The 21,238-nt window shown below is 44.9% G+C and overlaps 1 protein-coding gene across 1 annotated transcript; it reads left to right on the top strand.

Moving 5' to 3' along the window:
- The first annotated feature begins 5,671 nt into the window (after window positions 1-5,671).
- BSX (brain specific homeobox) lies at window positions 5,672-9,744 on the top strand. The gene is made up of 3 exons (XM_047751766.1): window positions 5,672-6,095; window positions 8,189-8,385; window positions 9,467-9,744. The coding sequence occupies exons 1-3, from the start codon at window positions 5,834-5,836 to the stop codon at window positions 9,704-9,706; spliced, it is 699 nt and encodes a 232-aa protein (XP_047607722.1). The 5' UTR covers window positions 5,672-5,833; the 3' UTR covers window positions 9,707-9,744.
- The last annotated feature ends 11,494 nt before the right edge of the window (window positions 9,745-21,238 follow it).

Below are 21,238 nucleotides of genomic sequence, written 5' to 3'. Positions count from 1 at the left end.
CAATAGAGTTTGAAAGGATCTTACAATCTCTAACATCAGAAATTGACATTGTATAATGGTAGCATTCATGTCTCTTTATTTTTAAAGCTATGCATACTAATTTTATATTATTGTTTAAAGTACATTGTACTAGTAGCTGCTAAATTTTATTTTTTTGTCTCTTCAGGCCCACACCCAAGGCATATGGAAGGCTAGGGGTCAAATCGGAGTTGTAGCTGACATGTGGGATCCAAACCGTGTCTGCAACCTACACCATAGCTCACAGCAAAGCCAGATCCTTAAACAACTGAATGAAGCCAGGGAGCAAACCCACGTCTTCATGGATGTTAGTTGAGTTCACTTCTGTTGAACCACAACGGGAACTCCAAGCTGCTAAATTTAAAATCTGATAATAGAATGGTTTAGAATGGAAGGAAAGGGTATTTAAAAGGCAATTTTGTTAGCTCACTGTTATTTTTCTGGTTATATATTTGGCTACTCCTTTGGGACTTGGTGAGGAAAACGGTGGCATAATAATAAGAAACCTGTTTAATGATCATTCTTATTCTACTATATGCCCCTTAGAGGATTAAGAAATGATATATACTCTCTTGTATTTTAAACCTCTAATTCAAGGTTATTTTTGTCACATGTTTTGAATTGAGATGCCAAAGGCAGCATAGAAAACTTCAAGAGAGTAATGAAATGAACGTTTTTTACCCTTCAGACTGACCCCATCCCAAATGAGCAAACTGGATAGAAATAGACCTCCTTATGTTAGGATTACTGTGATTTGAATACTCTAGCCTTGAATGTGTTCTCATGTGAGTTCACATCCTAATTTCCAGTGTAAAAGCATTATTTGAAGATGCATTTGCAGGAAGCATTCAGTGACTCCTGTTCTTTTTCTAGACATGTCATCCACTTTGGTAGTGCTTAAAATAAAGTACTCAGATAGAAGGTAAGTTGAAACAGACAACAAGCAATATAATACAAAATGTTATGAGTAAAGTGTGTTACTCAGATCCTTCTAAAATACATTTCTCCCTTTATTTTGAAGGCCACGGTATAGGCAACTTGGCTAATGGAACCAGTCTCTTCCTTTGATCATCAATAGGGTTATCTTTTCGGGAAACTAAGTTCCAGCTCAGATGACAATTTTAGAGGAGGATGACATGAAAGAGAGAAGGCTTGTTTAATTATTAGCTCCCTGAAAAACATGTATTTTCTCTGTTTAATAATTCTTCAGCTGAAACCATAAGCAGGAGTCTTGTGGGTTGAGTGGGGGGAATTTATTTGATCTTTATTTTTTTTGCTCAGAGCAGTGAACAGGATCTGACTTTACATGTCAGCCATATGGTTACAGCCTGCTGGCTCTGGGTGATCAAATTTAGTCTAATGAGAATAAAAAAATAAATGTAATGTGAGTTGATTTACCTAATCTCCTAATGTCTGAGAAAAGCACTTGTGAAGGTGTTTTGTGAATACCCTGGCACATACTAGATGCCCAGTGAATGCTCACAATAATAAAATTCAGTGGGTAGATGAAAGGCAGGCTGAGAATGTGCTGACTTCAGCAACTGCTTTCCATTTTCCCTTTGTGTCTGCCTATATTGGAAACAGCAAAAGGAGGAGTTCTCAGCACATTAATGATCCTGGGTTGTCACTGCTGTGGCTTGGGTCATTGCTGTGGTACAGGTTTAATCCCTGGCCCAGGAACTTCTGCATGCCAGTTGAGACCAAAAAAAAAAAAAAAAAAGGAGTAAAATAAATTAAAAGAATTATGGCTATTAACTAGACATGTGCTGTCCGTTAGGTAACCACTAGCCATGTCTGGCTGTTGAGCACTTGAAATGTGGCTAGTGTGAACTTCTGAACTGAGACATGCAGTAAATAGTGTGATGTACACACTGGATTTTGAAGATTTGGTATAAAAAAAGAATACAAAAAAATCTCAACGATATTTGTATTAATTTCATGTCAAATAATACTATTTTAGATATATTGGGGTCAAATGAAATACATAATTCTTTCACCTGTTTCTTTCTACTTTTTAATTTTTTGTCCATACCATGTCGTATGCAGAAGTTCCCGGGCCAGGGATTGAACCTGCCACACAGCAGTGATGTGAGCCACAGCTGTGACAATGTTAGATCCTTAACTGGCTGAGCTACCAAGGAACTCCTCTTCTTACTTTTTAAATGTGGCTAGTAGAAAATTTTAAATTACTGATGTGGCTCGCGTTATATTTTTATTAGATGTCGCTGGTCTGAACTTTAGAGATAATCCAGGCAATGAAATATCCCTGTTTTTTTAAGGGGCAAATTCTTTACAATCTTACTGTAAAATATATACTGCTCTCTACCTGGGCTGGCCAGAGTGGAGGGAAAAACCAGGACTGTTGGCTCTGGAATGCCACTCCCTTCTGCCCTAAGGCTTATCTGAATTGAACCTGGGCCCCCTGGGGACCTCCTTCACCCCGCAGAGGAAGTAAGGTGGGTCAGGCTTCTGGTAACCTAAGCAGTTCCCTGCGGTTCTGCTCAGTAGCTCCAACATCGTAGACAAACTTCCCAGCTTTCTTTCTTTCTTTTTTTTTTTTAAATTTTATTTATTTATTTATTTATTTTTGTCTTTTTGCTGTTTCTTGGGCTGCTCCCGCGGCATATGGAGGTTCCCAGGCTAGGGGTCGAATCGGAGCTGTAGCCACTGGCCTACGCCAGAGCCACAGCAACGCGGGATCCGAGCCGCGTCTGCAACCTACACCACAGCTCACGGCAACGCCAGATTGTCAACCCACGGAGCAAGGCCAGGGACCGAACCCGCAACCTCATGGTTCCTACTCGGATTCGTTAACCACTGTGCCACGAAGGGAACTCCAGTAGTTATGTTGTGAGCCACACGGGAAGTCCTCAGCTTTCTTGACCTTGAGATTTCCCGAGGGTCTAGGTCCTCTAAGAGGACTGTGAGGCCGGACCGAACGGTACTTCTCCAGGACAAGCCCCGCCTGCACAGCCTGCCCCTTGCGCTGGGCTCAGGCCCAACAGACACCCCCCTCCTGCACCCGCCGCCCCCCGCCCCCAAGCGAGCCCCATCTGGGATTATCTGAGCGCCCCTGCAGAAAGAGGGGTCCTCCTTAATGGAAAAGGGGTGGTGTCCGAGGAGTCCCTGTCTCCGTCTTCACTCCCGATCCCCTTGTCCCCGCCTCCGCGCCCCCAGGGGCCTGCTTGGGAGTGAACGGGTGGGTCTTACTCTTTCCACCACCGAGCATTGTTTCCCAGCATCGCTGGAAGAGGAAGGAAAACTCCAGCGGTCCTGGAGGTCCTACTCAGAGCTGTCCCGTCCCCACCCCCCCGCCCCCGTCCCCGCCCCCCGCGTCTCTCACTTCCTAGGTTCCCAGTGGGGCCGAGGCAGAGACCGGAGAGCTGGGCTCCAGAAGGAAACGGCTTCAAGCCTCTCTCGGCGGCGCTGGGCTCTCGGGCAGGCGGGGCCCGGCGTGAGCAGAAATAGGAAAAGGCGAGCTTGGGGAGTCGGTCCCTTCTCCCGCGCGTCTTGGCCGGCGAGGACGGTCTGGAGAGATAGCCTGAGCTTTGGCGGTGAGCAGGAACTATGAAATAAAAGTAAGAAAGAAGGGGAGGGTCAGGACCCGCCAGGCTGTCTACCCCGCCCCTTCGCTTCCTTCCTCGGATCCCGCGAACACTCCGGGACACTTGTAAGGCTGAATTGTGAGAAATGGTTTGCAGTTTCTTGGCTCAAAGGTAAACGCTACCCAGGGGCTTTTTTTTTTTTTTTTTTTTTTTTAATACTGCCCTTGCTCCCAAGGGAAACTCAGTAATCTCCTCATTTCTGTTTCTGAGGCAGAAGTAAGTTAGCCTCTGCCCCTGAGTGAAGCTGAAATCCCACTCCCAAGGCTGGGTGCAAATCTGTGATCCTAGTGGGGTAGGAGTGTAGGTGAGCGCCAGCAAGTGTAGGCTCTCTACAGAGGCTACTTCTGGTTGTGTACCCACCTCGCCCTCTGCCTTAGGAGACAGGGTTTCCCCGGTTTCCACTAGCCAAAAAGATAAGCTCTCAATGGGAGCCAGGTGGATATGGGTAAAGTGTGTGCCATCACACCCAGTGCCTCTCCAAGAGTCTCCTTGGTCTTCCTTTGGTCCTGTGGCAGGTGATTGGACCAGGGCTAAGAACCAAGGAACAACTCCTGGAGTCAGTTGGTTTATATTCACTCTCCTGTGGCCACCTGCTTTTCAGTCTTCAGTTCTTACCTTTATAAACTTTAAAAAGATCACATTTCAGACTCCAGGGCAAAGAGTTCTGCTTACAGTTAGATGCTGACTGGCCAAGATCTAATTTTAAAGTTATGTCCCCCTTCTTCCCCCTTCCTCTCATTCTCCTCATCTGTTTACCATTTACCAGTTCATCCATATGGAATATGATGCTCCCACTTCTTGGAGCTTTGTAGTTTGGGGCCTAATTGATTCTGGTAATTAATTTGTTCTACCTGCTAGATCAGATGGAAATCCTACCCATGCGCCCAAGGATTAGCACTTGGCTTTCTAACACCTCCTCTAATTATCTAATAGCATGGGTTGCGAGGACTCAGTCTCTATTAAAACACTTTTACTATTAGCAGTAGTGATTGGAATTGTGATGATGACTAGATTTCAACAAATTAGAGCTTAAAAATGGGGAGATGGAAGAGAAGTGGCTTCTTTTAATCTCCCTGAGTTTAACATCAATAATTAGAGCAATTTTCAGAGATGCGAGCTGAAATTACCCCTGCTGTGCTGTAGATGATCACCTTAATTTTAGCAAATTGACTCTAGGGAAATAAATGTGACAGATTAGAAAAAGACAAACAGAAAAAAAAAAAAACAACCCTAAAGATTGGGAGGGAGGAAAATGAAAAGAAAGGCTGCAAAAGGGAATGGGAAACAAAAACATAGTTCAATTATTTTGGAGGGCTGGTTTGGGCTGAAAGGGATAGTATAGCAGAAATAGCAAGCTCTGTGAGTGGAATGAGGAGAAAGTAATGGAAATTTGAGAGGAGGTGGAGGCTGGCATTAAGAGGTATTTCGGACAAAGTTACAGAGACCAATTATTTGACCTATGTGAATATAACTTTCCCCATACCATCCTCTAAAACTGAAGTAAAAAGTGTTACGATCGTCATCACATTTTATTTATTTACCTAAAAATCCAGTCATCTCTCAGCCATAAATTGAAGTTGGGTCTAGCAGATGTGGACTCTCTTCACTCTCCTGTTCCCCTTCTGCTATCATTTCTCTAAAGTTTTAAAGCCCAGGCCCCAAAGCTGAAGTAAATGCCATATCCCTATTGCTTTGAGGCCCTCTAAATGCCTTCTGCTCTCTAAAGAGGAGTTTGTCCGATGGTGGAGACTTTTTCTCTTTTGCTGTCTTTAAAAACGGCTGGGACCCCAGGCAGATCCTGCAGTGGCGGGGCAGAAATTGAGGTCAAGAGACCCGGTAGGGGCAAGAACCCCATCAAGCTTCACTTCACTCTCCCTGGGTCTGGCGGCCCTATTCAGCACCGCGGACAGCGCCCCGCCCCGCCCCGCCCCGCCTCATGCCCAACGCACCCTCCTCTCCGCCTCTGGCAGGCTTGCCATTGGCTCTCCCTTGTCCCCTCTCCGAGCTGCCAATTCTGTTACACGTAGACCCAACCTACCCAGGAGCTTGTCTTCTCGCCTCACCAGCGCCAGGGGTAGCCCAAGCCGAGGAGAGCACATTAGGGATCTGAGCCTCGAGGGTGGTTGGCTCTAGACCAGGCGTGCTGAGACGCTGCCAGCTTCCTACACTTCGTCCCCAGCCCTCGCCCTGTGGCAGGCGCTCGGCTCAAGATGAATCTCAACTTCACCTCGCCGTTACACCCGGCATCTTCTCAGAGGCCCACGTCCTTCTTCATCGAGGACATCCTGCTGCACAAGCCCAAGCCGCTAAGGGAGGTGGCCCCCGACCATTTTGCCAGCTCTCTGGCCTCCCGGGTGCCTCTGCTAGACTATGGCTACCCCCTCATGCCCACACCCACTCTCCTGGCTCCTCACCCCCATCACCCTCTACATAAGGGAGACCACCACCACCCTTATTTCCTCACCACCTCAGGTAAGTAAGAGGGGTCACAAAGTATGGGAATCGAGAAAGCAGGTCTCTCAGCACAGACCCCAAGTTTTCGAAGGAGCAGAGGAAAGGCCGGAGCTGGCTGGGCCTGGCTTGGCTGCCTCCTTCCCTAAGGGACAGTGGACAGTTAGGGATATGGATGAGAACATAGGGAGCTCCCTTAGGCATGCCAACCCAGGGAGTAACTCACTCTGACTTTTTGTAATGGAGGAAAAGTGCCTAGCTAAATGGCTGTAGGATATTCTTGATGGGTAGTGTTCAGTTTCCTTTCTCTTGGTCTTCTTGGCCACTTTGGTCCATCCCTCAGTCCCCATCTCGTCCTCTCCCACTCTGAGGAAGCCCCCTGACTATTCCACCCTGCGGAAGAGAACTCAACTTTCCAGCCCAGAAGCTTGAAAGGCTCCAGCAGGACCAGTTCTCTCTTCCCAGAAGCTGAACATTCGCAGATACCATAGGAGTTTAGAATAGTCTGAGGATTGAAGGTTTGGGCTGGCCTGAATAAGGAAGAAAAGGTAAGAAAAAGAGAGAGAGAGAAGGATGCAGCTGCCCTTTAACCCTCTTCACTCGCAACTTTTAGAATTTAACTCACAATCTTAGGCTGGGCTGCCCTCCTCTGCCCCAGTTGCTAGTGTCTCTGGAGCCCAAAGCCAAAGTATTTTGATTTCCCAGGCATGGCAAGGAGTGAGGACCAGCAGTCTGCTTAGAACAGGGAGACGGGGATGCCGGGGGGTGGAGATACCCAGGGTTTTTCTGACTCTCTTTGAAAGGCCAGAGTCACCGTTTCTTTTCCAGCATCTTCACATCAGCCAGGATAGAATAATTCACTGAGTCCAGATGAAGAGCCCAGCGAGGTTAAACCAACTGTGGTTAGTTTGGGTCCAGGGCTGGAAACACAGGAGACTGTGAAATGTGGGCTCTGGAATCCGTGACAAAAGCTAAAGCGTTTGTGAAGCGGTAAAACCCAGACTTCAGGGCACTGGGTTGGAAGAGCAATTATAAAGCCTGCGTCCAAGTTCACCTCTCCGTTTTGGCTTCACCATGGGCCAGAGAGAGCCCCTTTTGCTCTGCACCCTTGTTCCCCTGCAAGTAGCAATGGCCAAAGCCGGAGATACTGGAACTACTTGTTTCTTATTTTTGCTCCCCATCCACCTCGCCCCTCTTGGATCAGCCTATATTGATGTCTGTGGTGGTTTGTCCGCTTGGTGCGTCTCAGACACAGTAAAGCCTTCGAGGGTCAGGAAAGACAGGAGAAGTCTCCGGCCGTTGGGCAGGGGAAAAGCGATTCAATCCTTCTGCTTGGGGTTGGAGGGAAAGGATGAGAAAAAGAATGAGGACCAGATTGGAGAGCGGGATCCCCAGCACCATCCCGAAACTGATAAGGAGACGTTCCAGGCGGGAAGTTCTCATTCTGGAGTTATGGAGCCTCTCTAGCTGTGAGACCGTTGATCTGCTTGGCTGCAGGAGGAAGACTGGAGGCGGCCCAGGGAAAAGAAAGATGCTTTTTAGTGAGGTTAGGAGGCAAGGTCACATTTATGCTTCTGCCAGCCCCAGGACCACGCTGATTGCAGTCAGGGGTCTGGAGGGATTGGGGGTCGGGGAGGAGGCAGGGAATGCAGGAGATGGTGGGAAGGAGGATAGCTGTTGGACCATAGGAGGTTTGCAAGAAAACTTGCAGCAGAGGATTCTGTGGAAGTTTCTCCAAGAAGACTTCTTTTTTTTTTTTAAGCCTCGGGGTCTAATTTATACTTTTCGTTTATGTTTTACTTACTGTTTATTGTTTGTATTTCTAGATGGCCTTTCTCCCATCCAAATACTAACCAGGCCCGACCCTGCTTAGCTTCTGAGATCAGAAAAGATCTGGCTCCTTCAGGGTGGTGTGGCCTAGACTCCACCGCCTTTCTGATAAAGATCTCCAAGCGCTAGTCGGGCGATTTTTCCCCCTGCCCTGATTCCCGGGAAAAGTCCTGGAGAAGTTTGGGGAAAGGCGGGGACCCTGGGGGGCAAGAGGCGGAGTGGGTGTTGGGATCTAGGAGTGGGGAAGTCAGGCTCTCCCCGCTTGACTGCTCTTCTCTCCGCAGGCGTGCCTGTCCCGGCGCTGTTCCCGCATCCCCAGCACACAGAGCTGCCGGGGAAGCACTGCCGCCGCCGCAAAGCTCGCACGGTCTTCTCGGACTCGCAGCTCTCGGGCCTGGAGAAGAGATTCGAGATCCAGCGGTACCTGTCCACGCCGGAGCGGGTGGAGTTGGCCACGGCCCTCAGCCTGTCCGAGACGCAGGTGGGCAGGAGGAGGGGGAGGCCCCATCTCACTCACCTCCTCGCCGCTCCTAGCGTTTCCGGTCCGGTTGAGGAGTTCTTGAAGGGCAAGACCCCGCTCCCCTTTATTCTAAGCTTCTCCAAAGATCCGTAGCAAACGTATCGGCACCTCCAATCTCTTGTCAGAGTTACTGAAGCAAAATCTCTACAGCAGCTTCTGGACTTGGAGGCCAAAACCCCGATGAAAAACCCCATTCTGATGATAGTTCCCTGTTTGAGAACTATCGTTTCTATGCCTCCCCCACCCCTTTCCAATGGGGGCAGTAAGCCGGGTCAGACGTCAATTGGTAAGAGATTAGGGGGTTCTTGACCTGAGAAAAGCCCACACGAGATTTTGTTCTCATTTTAGTCTTTCTCACAGCCATAAGTCTGCATATCCAACTCTCCCCAACACACACACACACACACACACACACACACACACACACACACACACACACACACACACACACACACACACACACTCTAACCTTAGCCTCCTTCCAAGGGCCCTGTCCTGAGCAGAACTGTTTTCATCTTCTCAGAGGCTATTCACCTGTAACCTGTTTTGCTCCACACCCTCCTTCTATCCTCTGCACCTGAAAACCCAACTTGCTGGGTAATATCAGCCCTGCCAGGCCCCGTTGATTTTCTTTCTGATGAGAACCAGGAGGTCTGATTCTCATCTTGTCTAGGATTAAGTATTCAGATGTTACAGTCAGAGGAACCAAGTTGAACGTAAAGAGAACCCATCTATGCAGCACTTACTATTAGAAATTCTAATTAATAGCGGTATGAGTATTTACTAAATACACCATTTTAAGCCTCATCTTTATTTTGGGACAATTGCTTCTGAGAGCTTTGGGGCGTTTTCATTCAAGCGAGGACAATAATTTGTGGGCAATTCAGGTGTGACTTAATCCAAGGGTGAGACAGTCACAGCTTCTGGATAATTCATCAGTGGATTGCGGTCTATTTTAACTCCAGCCACCGCTCATATCTTATCTCAGTCCTCATAGGATTGAAGGAGTGATGTGATTTTCTCTCTTTCTTCCCGAAATCAGGTGAAAACGTGGTTTCAGAATCGGCGGATGAAGCATAAAAAGCAGCTGAGGAAAAGCCAAGACGAGCCCAAAGCGCCCGACGGGCCTGACAGCCCCGAGGGCAGCCCCCGCGGCGCAGAGGCCGCACCCGCCGAGGCTCGGCTGGGCTTGCCCGCCGGGCCCTTCGTGCTGACCGAGCCCGAGGACGAGGTGGACATTGGGGACGAAGGGGAGCTGGGCTCAGGGCCGCACGTGCTCTGAGCCGCCGAGTAGGGGAGCCGGGGAGGACGCTGCGGGGCGGGCCTGGGAGATCAGCTCCAGGAAGACAAACACAACACACCTGTCAACCCTCCAACCCGTGCGGGGCTGGGGCGGCCGGGCCTCCCGCCCTCCTCCCCCGCCCGCAGCGTCTGTGCCCCGGCGAGTGTGCGCCTGCTTCGCTCGCCCCGAGCCCGGCGCCTTTGGCAGCGCCAAATGGAGCTTGGGCTTCCCGCTCCCTAGTTCGGTGAGTGGCGGACATTTTCCCCGCCACGACTGCACACCCTTCGGCCCTCACCCCTCAGCCACCTGTCCCCGCTCCGTCGTCCAGTCTCCTCGGCCTCGCCACCGGACCCCTTGCCCTTCCTTGGGCAGACCGATTGGCTGCAGGTAAGGGACCAGGCGTCTGGGCCTTTCGTTCTGCTGGGGTCCGGATCCGGACCAAATTCTTAACGTATACACGCCCAGACAGACTCGAGCGCTGTTCGCTACTTACATTGCACTCGGGTCCCCTTAACCCCATCTCTTAATACTAAGGCGACTCCCTCCTTCTCAGGGCGGCGCTACCATCCTCTTCCGTCACGGTTCCCTTCGAGAGCTCTCGGTTTTGCACCCTGGAGCCCTTTTTGAGCTTGTGGTTCCCCAGGCAGCCGCGCTCTTTCCTGCGGTTTCCCTTACCCTCGCCCCGCATCCTCACTGAGCGGCGCCAGCGCGCGGCGGAAAAACTTGGGCAGAGAAAACCCATCGAGCAATTTCTGCTTCCCGACCTTATTGCGTGCCTGTGCCGCAACCCTTCCACGTCCCACCGACTACTGATATTTTAAAAGTGAGTGTTCCTTGGGTTGTGTGTGGAAATGCTCATTCTCCTTGCATTTTAGGGAACGCGGAGTTTTAGCAAGCAGCAGCCTAAAGGGGAACACGCATTCCCTTCCGGGCGTGCGCCTGTTTGGGGGACCAGTGGGGTGGGGCAGGAGTCTGATTGGTCCTGCGCGTTGCCCCTCTCCCTTTCCCCTGGGAGGTCTCCTATTCTTTTCCTGGGTTTGCACTCTCTTTAGATAATAAAGGGCTCGCGGGGCAACACTGGGAACGAACTCGAGTTTCCGGGAATCGTTTGTTACCGCGACCTCCTACGCGTGCGCCCCCTCCTCTCCGCCCTGGGCAGTTTCCTGTCCTCGGCAGGAATGAACAGGGCTAATAACCTTTCGTTAGCAGATTCTGGTTTCCTCGACCCCGATTTTTCTGTTTTTAATCGTTTAACAGTCCTGAGTGCCACCTACGTGCAAAAGGTCTCGGCAAATAATTTTTTTTTTTTTCACTCTGAGAAACTGAAAGGACAGAGGTCTCTTGGTATTAGGAGTTTGAAAGTATGTTAACGAATTGTGTGACGACACTACATACCCAGTACACTTGACAATATAGAAGCTGTGCCAGAGGCGACCTCAGCTTCTGATCTTCCTTTCGCTCTGGTTGTGTATTTAGGTAAAAGCCCAGGAAGGTTGGAAACGTGTGTGTGTGTGTGTGTGTGTGGTTACTTGAGTCCTGACTCTTGAGTTCTAATGACTAAAAATAATTATATAAATTACAGCGGAGTGAGCTTGGGTTACATTTAAGTACAATTTTTAGTTCCTTATTTTTCTCTTAAGAGGATGAATCTTGAACAACCTTCTGGATTTAAGTTCTATGGTTCTGGAAATGTAGAAGCTGGTAATTTTTCCCCTAATGGGCTTGTGTGGAGGAAGGTTAATTTAAGCAAAGATAAGTGTCAGAGACCTTTATCCAATCTCCATCATTTAGGAAGCAAAGTTACTGCTTTAACAACACACGCATTGCATGTACTGTTTGGATTTTCCAAAGTGCTTGTTGTCAATCAACAATCTTGTACGTCATGGCCAGGATTATTTTCCCTCTTCGTAGATAAGGAAATTGAGGCTTGGCAAGATTGAAGGATTTGCCCATGAAATCAGGACTAGCTAACAGCCAAAGCAGGACAGAAAATCGCTCTTCTGATTCCTTGTTCACTTCCCCCCACCCAAACACTTTGTTTTCGTCTGGTAGCAATGCATTGGTTGGCATTTTGCTTCTAACACTTTGTAAGGACACCTCTCATTTGTTTAGATTGTGTAGATGTGATATAAAAGTAAGTCTAGGCTTGGATTTCTCCTCTCTCTGCCTCTTCAGATAATGACAGTACAGTTTTAGCGCAGGTTTTGGCAAATGTTGTACAAAAGACTTGGTTATAGAAGGAAAGCTATTTGTGAGGGAGCGTGTTCCTGGTAACCTGGAAGAGAAAGTAGATACTATTACACAAGGGGAAAATCTCACATTCTTCTAATCCCAGAAAGAACAGCTACTAAAAGAGATTTTGGGAAGAATCTTTGATGTGAGTAGAAATGCTGCGTTTTGGGGGAAATAAAATTAAATTAGAGGGTTAAATCCCAAAGCACCAGGCATTTCTTTCTTTCTTTTCACAAGAAGATGGCAGGGCTTCTTCTGGGTCTAGGAGGAACAGCTTAGGTACATTTTAGGACTTTTTGTCTTGAAAAGTAGGTAAATAGGAAACGTTAACACAGGCACAGCTCTGCCTGATTGGAGGTAGAGCTCAGGGAATGGCTGTCTTTCCTTCATAAGCATCAAACACAGGAGGATGCAGATTCTGCCTTATCCTGGTCTCCCTTTGTGGCTGTTCCTCGATAGATGAGTAGGGAAGGGAAGAACTCAGGTCTGCAGCACCAGGTAACCTGACTCTGGCACCATTTTCTCATCAGACAGTATTCCCTGAAATTGGTGGCAAACAATTCAATAGCAAAGTTCTCCTAGTTTTTCTTCTCACTCTTTTTCTTATACACAGCAAGTTAGTGATGATGGTAGAGGATAGACACAATTTTGTCTCAATTTAATGTAACTTGATAGCACTTTCTGGTTTTGGCCTTCAATACTGATCAAAGCCTCCATAAGCTGAAAAGGTATTTTGTCTGAATTACCCAGGCTTTTGCCTCAACTCAGTTTCACTTGGTGGTGAAGATCTGACAAAACCACATTCATTATGATATATTGAAGAAAGACATACATACATCTGATTCTGAAGGGGCAAAAAACATCTTAAAAGAGCCAAGATGGGCAAGTCATCTTACATGTAATCCCAAATGTAGTAAATAATTTGTTCTGTGTTTGTTCTCAATGCTGTTTCTGATGGGACTTTGTTTCATAGCTTCTCAGAGAGGGACCCGATTATACTTCCGCTCACATGACATAAGAACACAAGAAATTGACAGCACACCATTCAGCCTAGTATTAGATGATAGTGGCACTACGAAATGATTAGTTGGAATCCGTGACACGACTTCAAAAGGCAGAAGACTGGCTCTTGTCGATGAATTTGATAACTGGAGAGGTATGAAGAAGGCACAGAGTGAGCAGAATGCTTTCTGATGCTAAGAGGATCGTGCAATAAACATATTTAGTTGAAGCAGTGACTCTCTCGTCTTCTTGAGTTGGGCTCAGTGTGTGTGCTAAAATGAATTAATTGAAATATTTGATATTTATGCTATATTCTTGGCATCACATTTTATTTTTTTAAGGTTTATTGACGTATAGTTGATTTACAATGTTGTGATAATTTCTGCTGTACAAAAAAGTGACTTGGTTACACACACATCCATTCTCTTTCAGATTCTTTTCCCACATAATCTCTGTTTCCCACATAGATTATCACAGAATATTGGATAGAGCTCTCTGTGCCCTGCAACAGGTCTCCATAGGCCAATCATTCCATATACCTCAGTGTGCATATGGCATCACATTTTAAAGAGGATATTGACAAAAATTCATCCAGGAATGAATACAGGAACCTAGATAGCAAAGGACATTGGAAACAAATAAAGGAGTGTGAGCTTTTTAGCTTGGAGAAGCAAAGCGTTGGGGATGGTTGGGAGAAAAGATGGGCTGCTGTAGTTGTATTTCAGTAGCGGCAGGGCTACAAAGTATCAGGAGAGTGTATCTAGTCTGTCCTGCTAGAGAGGGCAGAACCAGTGGTGGTTCCAGGGAAGCAAATTTGGTAATGTTTGAATATCTTCTATAGACAGGTACTGTGTTGTCCATCAAAAGGACAGACGAAGTCCACAAAACACTAAGCACTTTTCACTAGGAAAATTTGATCATAAGCTGGGAGGCAAAACATTAGGGATGCTCTATTATGGATTTCTCCATCAGTGGGAGATTGAGCTAGATAACTGTCCTTTCTAACCCTTAAGATCCTAGTTTTATGTAAGTTCCAACTTATTTGAATAATTTTTCATCTCACTAAGAATAAGATTTTAGTTCCTACACTCTAATTTTTTTTAATTTTAATTTTATTTTTTTTAATTTTTATTTTTTTTCCCCGCTGTACAGCATGGGATCAAGCTACTCTTACATGTATGCATTTTTCCCCCACCCTTTGTTCTGTTGCACTATGAGTATCTAGACATAATTCTCAATGCTACTCAGCAGGATCTCCTTGTAAATCTAAGTGGTATCTGATAACCCCAAGCACCAGATCCCTCCCACCCCTCCCTCTCCCATCAGGCAGCCACAAGTCTCTTCTCCAAGTCCATGATTTTCTTTTCTGCCTACACTCTAATTTAAATAAACAGACCTATTAAAATTAGAAGAGTTAACAGAAACAAGGTAAAGAAGAAAACAATATTCCTTTAATCATTAAAGAAGACTTCAAACCTAATTCAAGAGAGTAAGTGAAAACAAGTGATATTTCACAGAGTTAAGAACAAAGATAGGAAGGAATTGTCGGTGTTAGAAGATATATTTGACAAAATCTAAGCCCTTCATTTTATAAATGAAAACAATAAGTTCCAGGCATAATGAATGCCTGGCCAGTGTCAAACAGGCAGTGGCAGAATTAAGACTAGAAGCCAATATTAATTAACATACCTTACCACTAACTCATTTTGTGGGGCTATTGTCATTGTATTATGTGGAGGAGAGGATTTTGCATAGCCATTTTGGATGTAAAATTGTAAAAAAAAAAAAATTTACCTGAAGATTATATAGTAAATTCTCAGATCTATTTATGGAAAATTTACTAATTTAGAGCAATCTGAAACTTAAATTGGCATTCCTAGGAGGTATTGAGTCCCTTAGTCCTGTTTTCATTCAAGCCACGGTTAAATAGCCATTTGCTGGGATGTTTTAGAAGAGGTTCCCGTATCCAGTAGGAGGAGCTAGATGATGTCTAAGGTACTTCAGATTGCCACACTTCTAAAGATTTTGGTCTAATCTCCTTTTATTATAGACAAAGCAGCTGAGGGTCGGAGACTCCCTTGCCTAGTGTCGTGCAGGTTATTAATTTGGTGAGTTACAGAATTAATACATGCAGAGGTCAGAGATAATGAATATTTAGGAGTGAGATGGAAATTTGAAATGACTCTCATGTTTTCTCTTTAGTCAGATTCTCTCTGTTGTTTTTTTTTTTTTTTTGGCTTTAATCCCCTGTTTCAAAGACACATTTCTCCTTCCCGCTCCGAATTCCCAGTGTGGGAGTTCCCGTTGTGGTGCAGCGGAAACGAATCCAACTAGTAACCATGAGGTTGTGGGTCTAATCCTTGGCCTCACTCAGTGGGTTAAGGATCTGGCCTTGCCATGAGCTGTGGTGTAGGTCGCAGATGCAGCTTGGATCCTGAATTGCTGTGGCTGTGGTGTAGGCCAGCAGCTGTAGCTCTGATTCCCTAGCCTGGGAACCTCTATATGCCACGAGTGTGGCCCTAAAAACAACAAAACAAAAACAAAAAAACAAACAAACAAAAACCTGAAAAAGGAATTCCTGGTGTGCACACCAGATAACGTTCCCTCTGTGATTTCGTTTATAATAATTCTGTGAGCCTTCTCTATACTATTGTGGAGCCACATCGGATCTGGCATCATAGCCACTGGTTAGATGGCTTAGAGACTTCAGTTCTAATCTTTTGCTAATGATTGTTACTTCTCATTCTTGGTATCTAAAAAATGAGAAGAGTAGCCTATAAATCAGTTAAGAATGGGGAGGGGACATGAGATAATAGTTATAAAAGTACCTATTGAAAAATGCTAGAGAAAAGTGATGAGTTACAACATAGGTCTGAATGTATGTCTCAGTTTGGTCTTTTATATCAAACTTCAGAGGACATCAACTGTAATAATATGGTTAAGCCATCACCATCCTTATAAAGAGGATATTATGTCTCTTAAACAAGGAACTTTATCTTATGTTTTAGAACTTCAATTCCTTTTTCCTTTGTCACTGACCTCCTGTGTGGACTAAGAGAGGACAAGATAGCCCTGGATGAAATAGGAGTCAGAAGGTGTCACTGAGGTTGCTTTACCTGGAATGCTGCTTTTTCTCCTGCTTACCTATCCCACCTCTCTTCTGCCCCAGGTTTCTGTTATCTCATTTGGTGACAGACATAATGCTATACAAGGAGGGTAGTTAGAATTCAAATTCATGGGAACCCTCTTAAGAGATAAATAATCACCTATGATTCTGGTATAGAATATACTCAGGAAATTGAGGATTTAAGTTTCTTTATGAAAAAAAAATTTTTTTTTCCAGTGTCATTGGTGCAGTAGCTTGAGGTGGGATCTAAGCTCCCAGAACAGGGGTCAAACATGGGCTGTGGTGGTGAAAGTGCTGAGTCCTAACCACTAGACCACCAGGGAACTCCCCCATGAGGTTTTTAAGAAAATGTTTTAGTTTAAAAAAGGCACACCATTTACATATATCTTTGTAATAAGAATAAGGGAAAGAGTTATTTAGAAATATTAACTAAGAAAATCCCTAGGAGTTATCTGAACATTTCTAACTTCTGTTCTCTTCCTGACCTCCAAGGCCGTGGATAATGGAGTAATTATGTGTGCTTGCCAGTATTCCTGCCAGAAGTTAAGGAATGGCCAAATAATTGTTCTTCCTCAGGGTTTGACTCAGGAAGGGAAACAAACTGTAGAAAGCAACAGGAATAAAGACAGGAGGATGGCTCTTTATGCTGAATTTAAGATGGGAATAGGAGTTCCTGTCGTGGCACAGAGGTTAACGAATCTGACTAGGAACCATGAGGTTGCGGGTTCGATCCCTGGCCTTGCTCAGTGGGTTAACGATCCGGCGTTGCTGTGAGCTGTGGTGTAGGCCGCAGATGCGGCTTGGATCCCACATTGCTGTGGCTCTGGTGTAGGCCGGTGGCTACAGTTCCAATTAGACCCCTAGCCTGGGAACTTCCATATGCCACGGGAGCGGCCCAAGAAATGGCAAAAAGACAAAAAAAAAAAAAAAAAAAGCCAAAAAGCGGCTGGTGGGAATATACTAAAAAAAAAAAAATCAGAAAATTGGACTTTAAGGGAAAAGATATCATTAGTAATAAAAAAAAGTAGTAACAGTATTAAAAAAAAAGATGGGAATAATTTACAAGCTAAGTACCAAAAATTAATACTTTATGCTTGTTCTGCTCTTTCCCATCTATTTTTCTTCAATGACTAAGTTCTCTAATTTTAATCTTTAAGATTTGAGCTTTATCATTTACCTATGCACAATGTTTAAAGATTCAAATAGTTCTGCAAGCTGCTGTGTAGCCCTGGGAACCATGTCTAGTCACTTATGATGGAGCATGATAATGTGAGAAAAAAGAATCTGTACATGTATGTGTAACTGGGTCATCTTGCTGTAGAGTAGAAAAAAATCATATTGGGGAAATAATAATTAAAAAAATAAAAAAGAAGAAGAAAAACCCAAATAGTTTTACAAGGATTATTTAAAAGGAAAGCAGGCATTTCCTGGTGGCCTAGAGGTGAGGCATCCAGCACTGTCCCTGCTGTGGCGTGGGTTCCATCCCTGGCCCAGGAACTTCCACATGCCATAGGCACAGCCAAAAAAACAAAAAAAAAAAAACAGAAAAGAAAAGAAAGAGCAGCCCCCTGTCTGCTTCCCTATTTTCTTCACCACAGAGGCAAACACTCCCTGTTTTTGGCTGATTATTTTGGTATCTACCTTCATGTTTCTAAATGACTTCATTGAGTTGCTGCTTTGAGGGGTTTCTGTTTCAGGAATTATCTAGCACTTCATGCTGTAAAAGGTGAAGATGGAGCGCCCTTTGTCCCCTGCCCCTACCGCACATGGGGCACCCTCCCTTCCTCTTTTCTCAATACCATAATTCTGCTTAGAGTGTTATTATGATGTATATGTGTAATCAGCTATGATTTCTTTTTCTGTGACTTTTTTCTTTGCACTTAAGGTCTATTTAATTATTCTTCATTTTAAATGTCCTCGTGACTAATTTAACTCCAAACTCGTCACCATTTGTCTCTACCCGCCTCCCAAATGCGCACGTATTCCTGATGTTTTGTTTTCCTCAACACAGCGCTGCCAGAGCTCCTTGGTTTCCTCCACTCTGGATTCTGCCTCCGTGCATCTTTCTTCCTCTTCATCCTGGGGATTCCTTCATTTTACTTTTGTTTCCTCTCTCTTCCTCTTTCTTGGCTTACTCTTTCATTTTGTGGGAGCACATGCTCCTGTAAGTTTTCTGACTGGTGTGTGAAAGGTCAGTGTTTTGAGATGATTCTAGTGTAAAAATAGCTATTTTCATTTCATGCTTTATTAGTATTTTGGCTAAGCATAGAATTCTCAGTTGGAAATCATTTGAATACTTTGGAATGATTTTGAAGGCACCATTCAATCAACGTTTAGCCTCCAATGGCTGTCGTGAAGTCTAAACCATTTTAAAAATTAGAGTTGACTTACAATGTTGGGCCAATTTCTGTTGTACAGCAAACTGACTCTATCATATGTATGTATACATGTATACATATACACACATTATTTTTTAAATATTATTTTCCATCATGGTCTATCCCAGAGACTGGGACTGGATATAGTTTCCTGTACTATACATTAGGATCTTGTTGTTTATTCCAACACCATTTTGAGTCTTTTTTTTTTGTCTTTTTGTCTTTTTTATGGCCACATCTGCAACATATGGAGGTTCCCAGGCTAGGGGTCTAATCAGAGCTGTTGCCACTGGCCTACACCACAGCCACTGCAACGTCAGATCCAAGCTGTGTCTGCGACCTACACCACAGCTCACGGCAATGCCAGATCCTTAACCCACTGAGCAAGGCCAGGGATCGAACCTGCAACCTCATGGTTCCTAGTCAGATTTGTTTCTGCTGCGCCATGATGGGAACTCCCATTTTGAGTCTTGATTCTTCATGTATCATTGTATTTATTCATTTGTTTTCCTTTTTGGAACCCTGTGGAGTACTCTCTTTAGAGCCAGTGTACTGAAATTTTACAGCTATAACCTGGGTGAGAGGTCTGTTTTCACCCATTCATTTGGATATTTAATCGGCCGTTTCAATCTGAAAACCTATTTTTTTTTTCAGTTATGGGAAAATTTCTTGAGTTAATTCTTTGATGATTTCTATTCCTCTTTTTCTATGTTTCTGTATGGAGCTCCTATTATTTTAATTTTTCAACCTCCTGTCTTTATCCTCTGAATTTATTCCTATCTCACCTATTCTACATTTTTTCCCTTTTGCTCTGCTTTCTGAAAAAAAATCTCAGTGTTTTTTTTTTGGTCTTTTGTTGTTGTTGCTATTTCTTGGGCCACTCCCGTGGCATATGGAGGTTCCCAGGCCAGGGGTTGAATCGGAGCTGTAGCCACCGGCCTACGCCAGAGCCACAGCAACGCTGGATCTGAGCCGCATCTGCAACCTACACCACAGCTCACAGCAACGCCGGATCGTTAACCCACTGAGCAAGGGCAGGGACCGAACCCGCAACCTCATGGTTCCTAGTCGGATTCGTTAACCACTGCGCCACCACGGGAACTCCCCTCAGTGTTATTTTATAATATTTGAACATTTATTTCCGCTATCATATTTCTAATTCTCAAGATCTCTCTTAATTTCCTTCTCCCCTTCCTCTTTCATGGGATCTCATATACTATCCTCAGATGTTTGGAAATCCTTGGCTGTCTGCTCATAGTGAAGTAGGAGAAACAAGCGAATAGGAAGCTCTGAATACCCAGTGAGATCTGCTGACCATGAACTTTCCTGTAAGACAACATGCCTGAGTTCTTGAGCTGGAGAACCTCTGAAGTCAGAATTTTTAGCTCTTTTTTTTTTAGGCTGGCCAGATTCCCTAGAGAAGAATTTTCCAAATTCCTGCTTGTAGGATAAAGACCCAACATTCTGGAAACCAGGTGGCAGAGGAGGACCAGTGGTCTCTGAGTTTAGAACACGTGTGCTCACTGTTGATTCTCAGTACTGTGCCTCCTAACAGCCAGTTGTCCCTCATTCCTGAGACACTGTCCTTCCCTGTGCAGGGGGTGGCTTTTTGCTGGGGTAGTGGAGGGGTACTCATCCTTCATTTAGCCCACCTGCACCCCCTTTCACTCCCTACTTCCAGAGCATTTGGGGGTATTCTGTTGTGTAAATCAGCTTGATTCTTGAATCTCCCCTTTGCTAGGTTAGGATTTAGCATTTTTGGAGTTGCCTATTATTATTATTTCACGATTCATTCATCTGCTTTTCAGTTTTTTTAAAAAACTTGCTACTATCATCCTCCTCCCATTTTCCCTGTTCTTATGCTTTTTTGTCTTTAAAAAACTCATTCCTGTGACTTTAGTGGAGGCTTGCCAAGGGAGTGAAACAGATGTCATGCATGCATGTGTATATGTGTGTATGTGTGTCCAATCCACCATATTTACCCAGAAATCTCATAAATTGAATTTAATGTTATTTTATTCTGATTTTTACAGTGCATGATGGAAGTGTTGATCTTTTACCTTGATGTTTTTTTTATGTAACTGAATTTGTTAAGTTCAGGAGCATTGCATTATTACCAGAAGAGATTAAAAGGCTGACTTCATCACCAAAACACAGAATAGCCCTTTCTCCCTCATATTTAGTGACATGGTACCAGTGTCTTGGGATCCACCCATTTGAAAGCATTGGAAGCTACAGCTAGTCCTTAAGAATTTTTGCCTGTGAATAGTCCTGAATAATTTTACAAGATAGTCTTAGAAATTTCAAGGTGAGGGACTGTATGTAACCTCATTTTCCTTGACCTCAGATTAATTTAAAAACCTGCGTCCCTAATTCTCTGAATAGAGAAACAGAAAAGATAAACAGAGAAAGCAAGACCGAGCCACAGACACATAAATACACACACACACACGCACTCCTAGAGAGAATGATGCACACAGGACAGGGAGAATTGGAAGGTGATCAATTAAGACATTAAGTGTTTTGTGACACATGGACGCATCTGCATTTTGCCCTGATAACAAGGCCATCAGCTCATTTTCAGAGGGCTGCTGCCTTCTTCAGCTCAATCCTCAGATCAAAGCAAAACTGTCTGCTTGCATTTTCCAATCAGAATGGGGATGTCTAATTTATACTCCTTAATGTGTGATGGTAAGAGACTCCTTCAATTAACTGAATTCTATAGCCAGCAAAATAAAAGGTATACAAAGAGGCGCAGACTGGAAGAGCCGAAATTCTCATTAAATCAAAAGG

Source organism: Phacochoerus africanus, chromosome 11 (assembly GCF_016906955.1).
Source record: "Phacochoerus africanus isolate WHEZ1 chromosome 11, ROS_Pafr_v1, whole genome shotgun sequence".
Lineage (NCBI taxonomy): Eukaryota > Metazoa > Chordata > Mammalia > Artiodactyla > Suidae > Phacochoerus > Phacochoerus africanus.
This window is presented reverse-complemented; position numbering and strand designations above follow the sequence as displayed.

What these genes read in the sequence shown, in the direction of transcription:
- BSX (XM_047751766.1), top strand. Translation starts at nt 5,834, where the DNA reads ATGAATCTCAACTTCACCTCGCCGTTACACCCGGCATCTTCTCAGAGG. An exon ending in TTATTTCCTCACCACCTCAG is followed by an intron (nt 6,096 to 8,188) that starts GTAAGTAAGAGG and finishes TTCTCTCCGCAG; the next exon opens with GCGTGCCTGTCCCGGCGCTG. An exon ending in TCAGCCTGTCCGAGACGCAG is followed by an intron (nt 8,386 to 9,466) that starts GTGGGCAGGAGG and finishes TCCCGAAATCAG; the next exon opens with GTGAAAACGTGGTTTCAGAA.